The sequence below is a fragment of the Silene latifolia genome, chromosome 4 (genome assembly GCF_048544455.1).
Source record: "Silene latifolia isolate original U9 population chromosome 4, ASM4854445v1, whole genome shotgun sequence".
Taxonomy (NCBI): Eukaryota; Viridiplantae; Streptophyta; class Magnoliopsida; order Caryophyllales; family Caryophyllaceae; genus Silene; species Silene latifolia.
This window is the reverse complement of record NC_133529.1, coordinates 31292491-31304710: the sequence shown is the minus strand read 5'-3', so window position 1 is coordinate 31304710 and position 12220 is coordinate 31292491. Positions and strand designations below refer to the sequence as shown.

The 12220-nt window shown below is 39.5% G+C and overlaps 1 protein-coding gene and 2 non-coding genes across 3 annotated transcripts; 2 read left to right on the top strand and 1 right to left on the bottom strand.

Annotated features, from left to right (window-relative positions):
• Positions 1-715: 715 nt before the first annotated feature.
• On the top strand, positions 716-786 carry TRNAG-GCC (transfer RNA glycine (anticodon GCC)). The gene has a single exon. It is a non-coding gene; the product is annotated as a tRNA-Gly (tRNA).
• Positions 787-791: 5 nt separating this feature from the next.
• Positions 792-878, top strand: LOC141654121 (small nucleolar RNA snoR114). Its single transcript, XR_012547692.1, has one exon. It is a non-coding gene; the product is annotated as a small nucleolar RNA snoR114 (small nucleolar RNA).
• Positions 879-1235: 357 nt separating this feature from the next.
• On the bottom strand, positions 1236-9066 carry LOC141653381 (DNA mismatch repair protein MSH2-like). The gene is made up of 13 exons (XM_074461117.1): positions 8759-9066; positions 8439-8488; positions 8304-8336; positions 6595-7668; positions 5727-6281; positions 5543-5653; positions 5203-5292; positions 4940-5011; positions 4207-4317; positions 3585-3711; positions 2951-3153; positions 1889-2041; positions 1236-1757 (listed from the first exon to the last, which is right to left on the bottom strand). The coding sequence occupies exons 1-13, from the start codon at positions 8811-8813 to the stop codon at positions 1560-1562; spliced, it is 2832 nt and encodes a 943-aa protein (XP_074317218.1). The 5' UTR covers positions 8814-9066; the 3' UTR covers positions 1236-1559.
• Positions 9067-12220: the final 3154 nt, after the last annotated feature.

Genomic DNA, 12220 nt, shown 5'->3' with positions numbered 1-12220 from the left:
AATAGAAATAGTAATTGACATTTAAATTTATGATTTATATTAATATTTATGCATACAAAATATAAATCACAAATTACAGAATAAAGTTATAATTTGAGACATACATTTTATTTGTCAACATTTATTTATTACTATTAATACGTCCCAGATTGTAAGACGGTATAAGACAATAATGATTCTTTATAATTAGCTTTCAATTACTCTAATTCTCAATTTTTTTTTGTTCAACCAACCTTTTCATTATTTAAGGATAAACAAACATTTTATTTTGAAAAGGACGCGATGACGGACGAATCTCGGCAGGATTGCATGCTCAATTATTCAATTTTGAAAAAGAATCTCAATGAGTATATAAAATAAACCAAGTAAATGTATAACTACTGAATTTATATTATATTATTTGTATAGTAAATTAGTAATTGACATTTTCATTTTCCACAAATTATTCGACACTTCTTGGTCTCTTGGTTAGTAGTTAGGGTGATTCTTTGCAAACTTTTTTATTTAAGAATCATACTAGAGAATAAAATCTAATAGAATCATGGTTATCAATTTTAATTCAAAAGTTGAATTAGACAAAATATTACTGTCATTTTATTATCATTTCTTGAAAAAGTCTAAATTAAAGGAAAAGACGATGGTGTCCCATTTTTAGTTACATCATGTTATCAGTTTGTTATGTTAGATATATGAAAGTAGTAATAATGTTCAACAAGCACCAGTGGTCTAGTGGTAGAATAGTACCCTGCCACGGTACAGACCCGGGTTCGATTCCCGGCTGGTGCATTTGTAAGCTGTGATGAATTCTGCGCTACTGTGGCACTGTGGTCCGCCACATCTATCTGATACAAGGTGATAACTACCGCGCATCTGAGCTTGCCAATTCTTTTTTATAAATTTGTCCTTTTTTTTTATTTTTTTATTATTGTATGAGCGTTAATTAATACTAAGAACAATTTTACAGTAAGAGCGTAGAAATAGAGTATAGTAATTATACCTTACGCGGAGCAAATTCGTTCTTCTGTGTAAGAGTAAGAACTTTCTTTAGTGGAACGTATCTTTAAGAAACTCTAAAAGAGTATAGGGGATGCAATGACATTCTCTGTATCTACATCGTCCCAGTGCACTTCGCTGCAGATTCTCACAGGATCTTATGTATTAGTTCATGTTACGGCATCTGTAGTCATGTCTAATGCTAATTGTACAAGGAGAGATGTTCAGACAGCCAGGCATGGTTAACTCAAGAAACTATTTCATATAAAGATTCGTACATGTTACAACATTTAATAGCCATGGGACATCGCTAATACTACTAGTTAGTGAAGCATCGGGCAAAAAACTCGTGCAACTTAACAATTAACATATTACAAATCTTGCTGCAGTTTCATCCCGCAAATTGACACCAAAAAGAGCTGTCCACTCTAACTACATCGATGCTCGGAGGTGGGGAAAACTATTCACGAGACTACTTGAGTAACAACGACCATTGATAGGTTAACAAAACTAAGGGAGTACCTAAATGCATCCACCTGATATAAACAAAACTAAGGGATACTGAACTAGAGAAACTGCTTCAACCAAGGATGTGTCTTAGCATCCCTCTCCAAGTCGCTCTTCATTTCACTGACACGCAGCAATGCTTCCTTCAACTCCATCCGATCTAATGGAAGCTCTGCAAACTCTTTCAAGTATCGGTGAGCCCTTGCAGCACCCTCGGAAATTGCGTCGGGGTCAGGTCTCTTCCTTTTCACTCCGACCTGTAATGTATGGAAAAATTCACTTCACTGACACGCAGCAATCTTCCTTTTCAATAATTTGAAAATACAGATGGTACAAGGAGACAAGTTCTACATCACACAATTTTGAGCATCATTTTTAGAACCTGTACCTCTTTAGTGGGATCATCAGTATTGATTATGGCAGGAGAAAAATCTTCCAGTTCAGCTGCCTTTTCTCTAGCAAGTGACACCACGCTTTCAGGAAAATTAGCAAATTCTGCAACATGGATACCAAAACTTTGATCACACGCTCCTGGTTCAACCTGAAAACAGTACAAAGAGAACACGGATTTTTAAGGATAACCCTCAGCTAAGAGAGAATCAAAGAGCATATAAAGTTGACACCAGATATGAACCATAGACATAGATTCTAGGGACTTGTATCTTCTTAATATTCCCGAGTGTTGTGTTACTCACTTACTCATGACATTGAATATGACAAGTTTTTCTACGGTCCCGTTTTCCTCAAGATACAATACTCCACTAGCCATTGATTCAAGTCAACGTATTGGTTAAGCAACCCCATCGTGTGTTGTGTTGGATCAATTCCTCGATATTCAATGTGGAACCAAATATCTAGTGCCACGTATCCTCGAACAGGCTCCAGTAAAATTGAGCGGCGGTGATAATTTTCTGTCTCAGTTTTGAGACAGGAAGAGACACGCCAGACAAGAGTAAGAAAATCATTATTAGCACTTTGATTCCCGATGGATTGGATCTGGTTTCAAACATCTGATTAACCAAAATGACAAGTGCGATTATGGATTTATGGGAATTAAGTAAAAGGGAGGAACCAGATTCATGAGAGCAGCAGTATCACTCCCTCTGTCATTACATTTGCTTACTATTCCCTTTTGGTCCATCTCGGTCATTTGTTTACATGTCTTACTTTGGCAAGTTAATTGTGTTAAAAGGACATTTTTGCCATCACTTTCGTTGAGTTGTATCCATGTGACGTTAACGCACCATTATTACATTCTAACCTATCTATTATAAATACTCTTAACCCACTTGCATGTGCTTGCATAGAAAAAAAAAACAATCCAAAGCAAATGTAACAGCAAAGTCACTAGGAAAATAGCATGATCAAAAGGAATATACAGGCTCCAAATAAAATAACGAAGTAACAAACAGCTAACTGGAAAGAGAATAGTTTCTGATTATGAAAATACCTTGTATAGCATAGTCAGTTTGCGGCTTGAAGAATCAATGTGTGCACTAACATGATAATTTGCAATGCCAGCAATCTTTCTACTCTGAGGTTGCATATCACTATTATCATGACCTAAAGCTGTTAGTTCATGAAAGTGAGTCGCAAACAGAGTAGGGGCTTTAATGACGTCAACAATGTGCTCACTAATTGCCCAAGCTAAACCTGTAACGGTAGACCATTGAATTCGTGAACTGAATAATACGCTAATAATGTGACTGCATTACTATATGAAAAACTTAATTTTTTGAAGTTGCATTGCTTAGAAGAATGAATACGCGAGCAAAACACAAGTCCAGGCCAGTTTCACATGCCTGAGTATTCTAATGAATATATGGAATTAACTTCTCTATTTACTCAGTGAAGTGAAAATTCTAATGAAATACCCCTTAAATCTTAATGCATCCTGAAAGTTAAACGATCAAGGATTTTTAAAAAGTTCCAACTATTGTTTCAACACATACAGTTTCTTGTGTACAGGATATGCAAGTTGCAAATTAAGGATGTGGCGAAGAGAGCTCATCTACTTCATAAAGAGGACTACAGATTAAGTCAGCTCACGAGTAATTACAAGAAAGATAGAAAGGAAAACTAACCAAATCCATCGTAAGTTGATGTTCCTCGGCCAAGCTCATCAATTATTATCAGAGACTTGTCAGTGGCCCCCTTTAATATTGATGCAGTCTCTAGCATTTCTTGCATGAATGTAGACACTCCTCGCAACTGCAGGAAAGAAGAGATGATGCTCACAAATAAAATATAGTTCACTGTACACATTAATAGATAGCCTACATCTGTATATTGCTTTGACGACCCAACAAAAATAACAAAATTGAAGTAACAAAGGCCTGAACTACACGGTTACTAGGTTATGCCGGCACGTAGGCTTTTTTAAATCATGTTAGCATACAGATAGAGTTCCAAAAATGACATTCAATTATTTTGTAATAAAAAAAAAAATTCTTCCAAACAGTTCATGTCCTTTGATGAGAAACATCTGGAGGCTCTCGCCACAGGTCATCTCTAGAATGGTATCAACCTGACGGTCCTCATGAAGTCATGGGAAATTTTGAATTAGATCGGATTTAAGCTAAGCGAGCAACGATTTTGAAGTTCCTTTTTCATTTTAATTTTTCATTCAAGCAAACCAGATGTTTAAGTTGATTGTTGCCAACCAAGACAATAGGAAGCATGGGGTTGAAAGCATAGCGAACTTACTTGGCAGTCACCAGCACCAACACGAGCAAAAATGCAATCACGAACAGAAACGCTGGCCCTGTCACAAGGAACAAATGAACCAACTTGCGCCATCAAAATATTCACACCAACCTGAAGGGATAATAAGGAGATTAGACAAAAGCCAAAAAAACATATTGAAGAAACACCATTTACAATTAGCAAAAGAAGACTTCAAAAAATGCACTCATGCTAAAAGACTAATACTATCCTGGATTATCTTGATCATGTAGCTAACAAGAAGTCAAAAACAATCTCATAATCTCATGAGAACAGTGATTCACAGTTATTATATGCATATCCAGAAGCTTCAGCGAATATGGATGGGCTAATTCCTACGGCAAACGTACGTTTGGGGATGATCCATAATGAAAAATGATTGGACCGATGCTCAAACATAAGAAACGCATACTCAAAACAAAAAAATAGTGAATTTTTACTCCATTGGAAATGAAATGGGGTGATTGTGTGTCAAAAAATTATAGCACACTGCTACCAATGCCTCATCTCATTTTTCAAACATAATGGCATATTTACGTAGTTGCATTCTACAGAGTATTATTTCACATTAACTTTCTGACATAAAATGGTGATCTAATATTTTGTGTACTAAGAAAACATTGATGGCACGAAAAGAAGACATTGACCAATGTCACAAATACATCCATAAGGACCAATCAATCATCAACATTAGGTTATGAACTTATATGCTTACTTGTCTGATGAAAGTGGATTTTCCTCCCATGTTGGGTCCAGTGATGATTTGGAACCAACTTTTTTCTCTGACCTGGTTTATGATAAATACAATAACTTGTTAGAAAATGGGCCGTCTAGTACTCTAGACACAGCAGCAACAACAACAACAACAACAACAACAACAACGTTACCCCAATGCCTCAATGGCTCCCGCAAATTGCGGGGTAAGGGGTCGTCAACTCATCATAATGACATCTATAGATATTCACAACAGGGACTCACAAGTTTACAATCATTTGGTATGAAATTCACCCAGTCTTGAGCCTCCACACAAGGGTGTCTACTCCCTTCTAAGATGATGTCCCCAGCATCCTGTCTCAACGAACATAGAGTAAGCATTCATGAACTCTTACACCAACAACATCAATATTATCCCACTGCCCAAAGGACTCACACAAATGGTCACGTAAGCGAGGCCATATGTACACAGTCTTACACTTTTACCCTTGTGTTAACAACATAGATTGGCCATATGTACACGAAAATTGTGTCAAGAATTCGTCTACTACTTCACAATAAAATTGACTTCAAAAAAAGAGCAAATTAATGGACAAAGGCTTACAGAAGGAGTGATGTCTGGTCTTGTATAGGGAGTTGGACAGCTTGAAGCCAAATCAGCAAAACCGAGTAACACATCCAGTTCAGACAGTAACACAGCTAAAGACTCAAACACCTGTACATCCAAACTTTCTAAATGCATAAACCATTCTCAAAAATAAGTAGATGCAGAACGTAAGATATAATACCTCAGAGAAAGTGGCAGCAGTCTGAACCACTCGCAGCACCAATTCTTTTTGGCAGTTTTTGTACTCCTCCAGTATCCTTTGGTATTGATCCCCTAATTTTTTTAGCTTTGGATTTGTGAACTTCACACCATCTTTTCTTGTTTCAAGGACAATAAATTGTGTAGTAAGCTTTTTTCTTACTTTTGGCTCCTCTTTCTTCGTGATCCTGAAAACATGTCCGAATTGTGTTCCCTTTTCCAACTTTAAGACTTTATCAGCAGCAAGATCAAGATCAGTAGCAGTTTTGATGTGAAGGCTTTCTATCTCGCGTTCAACTGACTCTTGCTCGTCTTTCAGTTGAAGAAGCCTTGAATCGTAACTAGATGAAATCATATACTCACCATTCACCAGTTGGTCAAGGTCGACAGAAGTTTCCACAAGGGAAATGAACTTGTTCAAATGATCATCATCGCTCCAAATTTCAAAAGGTTCCAAAAACCTTTCTCTAACCAATGCAGAAAACTGTCCATCATATCTTTCGAGAGCACTTCTAATGTAAGGAAGTCTGATGCTTGACTGTGAAGCAGAAAAATTGCGATTACATGAATGATAAAGCTACAGATGAGCTACAATTTGCACGTGTGATTATACAAGCCTCTCTCCGTCTTTGTATATGACAATTTAATTTTTTGAGAAGTAGATATGACTTTAAATTTAACAAATCAAGTACTTTGACAAAAAATGAGTGACACGTGACGCATTTGACTCATGGCTGTTTGACTTTAGTCACTAAGACAAGCTTAGGCATCGAAAACAACTTCAGGAGTTAAAAAAAACACTGAAAATTTGCGAAGACATGATGAAAAAAAAATAGAGTTAGTTCACCGACCTGATAGAGTTTTACAACCTGATGTAGACTGGCCCGTTTCCTCTGAATAGTACGAGCTAGTCGCTCCATATCTGATATTCGTTTTAAATGTTGCCTTAGATCTTGGCGAAGTTCTATATCCTCGATAAAGGCTTGTACTAAATCCAGTCGAGCATTTATTTCATTCACGTCTAGCAAAGGCTGCTTCAACCACATGTGAAGTAGCCGTTTTCCCATCCCAACAGTACATGTTCTATTCATGAGACCAAATAGACTAAAATTTTTGTTTGCATCAGTTTTACTCTCCATGACATTTAGAGCTCTCATAGCTGCAGAATCTAATCTCATGAAACTGTGAAGACTATAAGGCTGAACAGTATAATTTCCATAATTACTTTCATCTGAAAGTAAATCCGCAAACGATAATAAGGAGCCTAAAGCAGCCGATGCATATTCAAACCCGGAAACTAAATCACGAACAGGTTCAATCGAGCCTTTGACAAGCCTGCTGAGATCTTGCACCAAATCTCTTGCCTTAAACTCGGACCTTTTTCTTTCAGTTACCATTACACCACATCTTGACAATGCATCTAGCAAGCTTCTACTTTCAGTGGACTTTGCCAAGTCAGCCGGGAGTAAACATTCCTTGCAACCAAGCGAAACCAATGAAGATTCCGTATTAGTGAAGTGGCTGTCATCTAAAAACTCAGCCAAACCAACAACTCTTCTGGTAAGGTCAACATAACTTAGCCCAACAGTGCATCCAATGTCCTTGAAGTTTAGAACCAAGGCAACAGTGGCTGGAGAGTCCTGCATTTCATTATTAGCGAACAAAATGTCTTCAAAACTGCCAAGGTTTCCCGGACTTCCGCTCTTCACAAGTCTCCAGTTAGAACCGCTGCCCTCATACAGCTCAATAGTGTGGTCTGTCCTTTCCAAAAGCAAATCGCGAGCAATCGTTTCAAACATGCTTTTACTAATAGTTACACTTGACAGGCCTTCAGAACCACTTCCCAACTGCCGCAAGGCTGTGGTAGTGTGGTAATACGTTCTCGCAATAAAAGTTGCATTTTCTCCATGGGCAGTAAAATAATCCTGGTTTAGACACGCAACTTCTTTCTCAGACGCCAAGTACAAAACAAAACATAAAACATTTTGTTTACAGATGCTAAGGCTGATGAAAAGATGGGCGGTAGTCACTCTAGTTGAAAAGGAAAACATATCTGATACGATATGTTAAAATTGTAAACCATAACTATCCTCAAGAAATAGACTTAGTTAAAGCAGTCATCTTCCATTTCCTAAATTGTTTGCTAATTATTAATTCTCCAAACTTCAGATTGCAATTAAAGCATACCTTGGGTGATATATTTTATCATTAACACCTTCAAAGTTCAAACCGTGGATGTATTGCCCGAAGTTTGAAAGTAGGTGAATTAACCGCAAGAGGTTTCCAAAATACAGAAAATGTGTGTGTGTGTGCGCGCGCGCACGCGTGTGTTTCTTTAATCAACTAGATGCTAAAATTTAGCCATAACCATCCATTTCAACATTTTTCTTCTCATGTCCCAAAAAATTAACTAAATTTGTCACAAGGAGGTGTTTTATCAACCAATAAACCTTCAAATATTGCAAACAAACCGTCTATTTAAAAACAAACAAACAAGTAGAATCATAAATGAGCAGAAAAATGGCAACATTTCCACAGCACCAAAAGAAGAGAAACTAACCCGACGATCGAAGAACCGAACAGCTCGAGACTCCTATCAATACAAACACATAAACCCATTTTCAAAATCCGTAAAACCCCCAAATTTATTTATAAAAAAAAAAACAAATCGCTTCGGAAAATAGAGAACACTAACCTTGGGTAGGGTTTTAAAAAATGACAAAAAACCCTGCGCCTGTTTAGCATCTACAAATAACAAGCAAAACACACCATAAATCCCAAAAACCAATTCCCGAAATACAAATACTCCTTCCGTCCCAATCAAAGCGTATTTTAATCAAAAGTAAACAAATGACTCGACCGAGTGAGTATAGAACAATGAAAACTGAAATACTTCATCCGTCCCAATCAAGCGTATTTTAATCAAAGGTAAACAAATGATTGATACGGAGGGTATACAAATAGAAGGAACAAGAAAGAGAGATATGAAAGCAATAGTAGTAATTAGGGTTATACCGAGCTTGAGTTCAGGGAGCTTATTATGATCTGGGAAATGCAAATCGTCGTCCATAATGATGAATTACAGGATATAATTTAGGTTAAAGATAAAGGAATTAAAAGGGGGGTTTTTTGATTTTATTTGATTTCAAGAATGTGTAATTTTGGATGCTTGGTAGTGGAGTGATGGTAATTGTAGCGGTGTTTTAAGGTATTGGCGGGAAAAGTACCACTGGGTTTTGGCGGGTAACCTACAACACTGGGCCTGGCGTCACCGGCTTTGGTTGCCACTTGCCAACGACGTTTTATCGCACTCTTGGCACTATTTATCTTTAACCTTTAAAACGATCCACTATCAAAATAGCTACGATCACACTTCAATTCTTATACCATATACCTAATTCTTATATCATACACCAAGCTGTGTGGTACTTCCTACTCCCAATATTAAAAAATAAAAATAAAAAAATTACAAAAGCCCCCACTACTTAACATTGTTAATAGTTATCATTTTCCATGAAAGTTTTTTTCTCCTCTTCCAAACTACATCTTCCGTTTCTATCAAAAAATTATGCATAAAATTTATTTCCATCCAACGTAGTGGTTTTGTAATCTTGATTCGAGTTTTGATTAATTAAATTCTAACCGGGGAAGTAGCAAATTACCCCATAAGTTTATCTATACGTACAATTAACCCCCTTAAGTTTTGACGGGGGCAAATTAACCCCATAACTTTGCTTTCAAGTGCAATCGACTACAGTCCATAATTTAATTAAATAATATACACTAGGGAAGATCCCGCCAAAACGCGGTTTTTAGATCGCTTTGTATATAGATCTTACAATTAAATTAATTGTATTTAATTGTAAAACTAACAATTTTAAATGTGAAGTATTAGGAGGTATGTTTTGGTAAATTTTTACCAATTTAGGGTTAAAGTAGTCTTAACGTTAGGTCTAAATTAAGATTCGTTTGATTGTTGTATGTTAACCTGTATGAGCGACGTAAATAAAGAGCACATGCAATTTTGGTGACGCGGAAAACCCGATGTGGGAAACAACCGCGGGAGGAGACGGAATCCCACCAATATTTTCACTATAATTCGAGAGGAAGTACAGTTTGTTTGCTTGCTATGAATGCTAGGGTTTAGTTCTCGTATTTTCTGATCCCCTTTCTTCTTTTCATTGAGGCTCTTTATATAGGGGAGCTCGATGAGCTAGGGTTTCTTGCTTTCCCTCCAAGTTATTCCTAATTTGACACCGGGTAAGACTTTCCTTCTTCGGATTCGGCAAGAGGTTGGACTCTCACACGCTTCTTTCGCGCAGATCAAAGCCCACATCCTGCGCTGCTTGCTGATGCTGTCACCCTGACTCCCTGATATCCTGCATCCCGCAATGCTTCCAGGCCCTCATCGCCCCAAGTCGCCCCATATCCGATTTTGGGCCTAACAGCTTGCCCCAATTTTCCGCGAAAGTGCAACCCTAATTGTTTGAGCGGAAATTGCGCAGTATCGTTGAGTGACTTCTCGCATACTCCATTTCAATTCACATTTCTCAAAACCCCAACTACCCCCTCCTATTTAATCTCACCATCCGCCTTTTCTCTTTCATCATCATTTCATTTCCTCAAAATCTTCAAATTTCCGTCTCCCCAAATCCTCTTCGTCAACGTCCTTTCACCGCCCGCCGCAGCCATCCGTCTTCTCTCTGTACTTCGCTTCTCTCCTTGTTTACCATGACAAAGACCCGTTTAACATCATCCTCCTCCACCACCATCGACCTCGAAAACGATTTCCCTTCACATGGAGTTCTCAAAAGACCGCATTCCGGCGACTCCCACCTAACCCAAGAGGATATCCCTAGAATCAAAGCCCTGCTTGGATTGGGTGATGACGTGGTGATCCTCATCCCCAAACCGGTCGAAAGCGACGCCTTCCGTGCGGGGGGATCTCGCTTATACACTTACCCCTTCGCCCTTGGCCTTAGATTCCCTTTTCCCTTGATGATTCAAGAGTTCATTCGTCTGAACTCCCTACCCATGGCCCAAATTGCCCCCTATGTATGGAGAATCCTCTTGTCCACCGTTGCTCTGAACAACAGTCTGGGCGCTGAAATTGGACTATCAGATCTGGCCCATAGGTTTGAGTGTCGGTCATTGGGACATGGCCAATACACTTTTAGGGCTGTGGAGAAGACCGAGAATTTCCTTGATCGGGCCGCCAAGGGGAAGAATGATGGGTGGTACGAGGATTTCTTCTATGTCAAGCTTGACTCTCTTCCCATTCACGCCGATTACTTGTTCGAGAACTGGGTTTTTGCTAAAAGTAAGTATATTTCGCATGTCTTTTCTTGATTGCTCTTGTCACTCACTGTCCTTACTCTTTGATCTGATGCAGAACTCAAGAACCCTGAGAAATCGAGGACGAGGACACTTCATTTGCCAAGCTCTTTTCCATTCCTGAAGACCGTAGATCGTTTCCCTTCTCGCTCTCTCGGCTTAGCCGACTCCGCTTCAAGAAACCATGTCTTCTGGTAAATACCCTTCAATCTTTAGGAACCTCCTAACCCATTGGTTCTTTATTCTGATCCCTTGCGTTCTTGTGCCACTGTAGGAAGTGCTAGACCGTCCGCCTCGAGATCCGATGCGCCATGCCGAAAAAGAACTGTTGATTCCTCTAACTCCCCGCCTCCTCAAGAAGGAGATCCTCCTCTAGGCCTGCTCCGAGCCTATTGAAGTGACCCCAATATCGCGTGCGCCCGGGTCCCCCGTTCATGCCGACGAGCCGTCCGTGCCTTCTGCTAACTTTGGGATGCCGATCGGGCCAACCACCGGCTGTCTTTGGAAAGGTTCCCGACTCCGGTTTGCTCTAAGGCATTTGACTCGACCGCCCCTAGGAGATGACCGACCTGGCCGCGAACACCTTCCTTGTGAGTCTTCTCTCACTATCTCCTTTCTCTCTTTGCCCCCGTGCTTTCCCGACTCTCGGTTTACTTATTGCAGGCTCTTCAATCATCTCTCTACCTTCGCAAGATGTTGCAGAGAGCCAAGGTTAAGTGCCTGGCTTCCGTGGGGAAGAATAAGGAGCTCACAACTACCTGCGCCAAACTGAGGGAACAGCTCCATGTGGCTCTAAAGAGAAGGAGTCGCTAAAGACCACCGGCGAGGACGCAGAAGCTAACTGCATTCTGACTTCTGGGCTGACAAAGGCGGAGGCCCGTGCTGAAGAGATGGCTGAGCTAGCCAAGAATGTGGGAGCTTACACTGCTTTTGAGGGGCGGATTGACTGCATCCATGCTTATACTGAGGGGAGGCACACATCCTGGAACCTGGAGGAGGAGCTTGCTGAGTTTGCCCGCGCATTTCCCAATGGCATGGACCCGAGCGCCCTGTTTCCTCCCGGGCTGAAGCTGCTAACCCGAGCTCGATGTCACAAACATGGATATCTCTCGAACCATCTCTCGGGACTGGGAGGAGATCCTG

Bases quoted from the DNA above. Each gene is read 5' to 3' on its own strand.
- LOC141653381 (XM_074461117.1), bottom strand. From the start codon at position 8,813: ATGGACGACGATTTGCATTTCCCAGATCATAATAAGCTCCCTGAACTC. The intron at 3,712-4,206 runs GTAAGTTCGCTA...TCTTTCCTGCAG, and splicing joins TTGGTGCTGGTGACTGCCAA to TTGCGAGGAGTGTCTACATT. The intron at 1,758-1,888 runs GTACAGGTTCTA...CATACATTACAG, and splicing joins CTGATGATCCCACTAAAGAG to GTCGGAGTGAAAAGGAAGAG.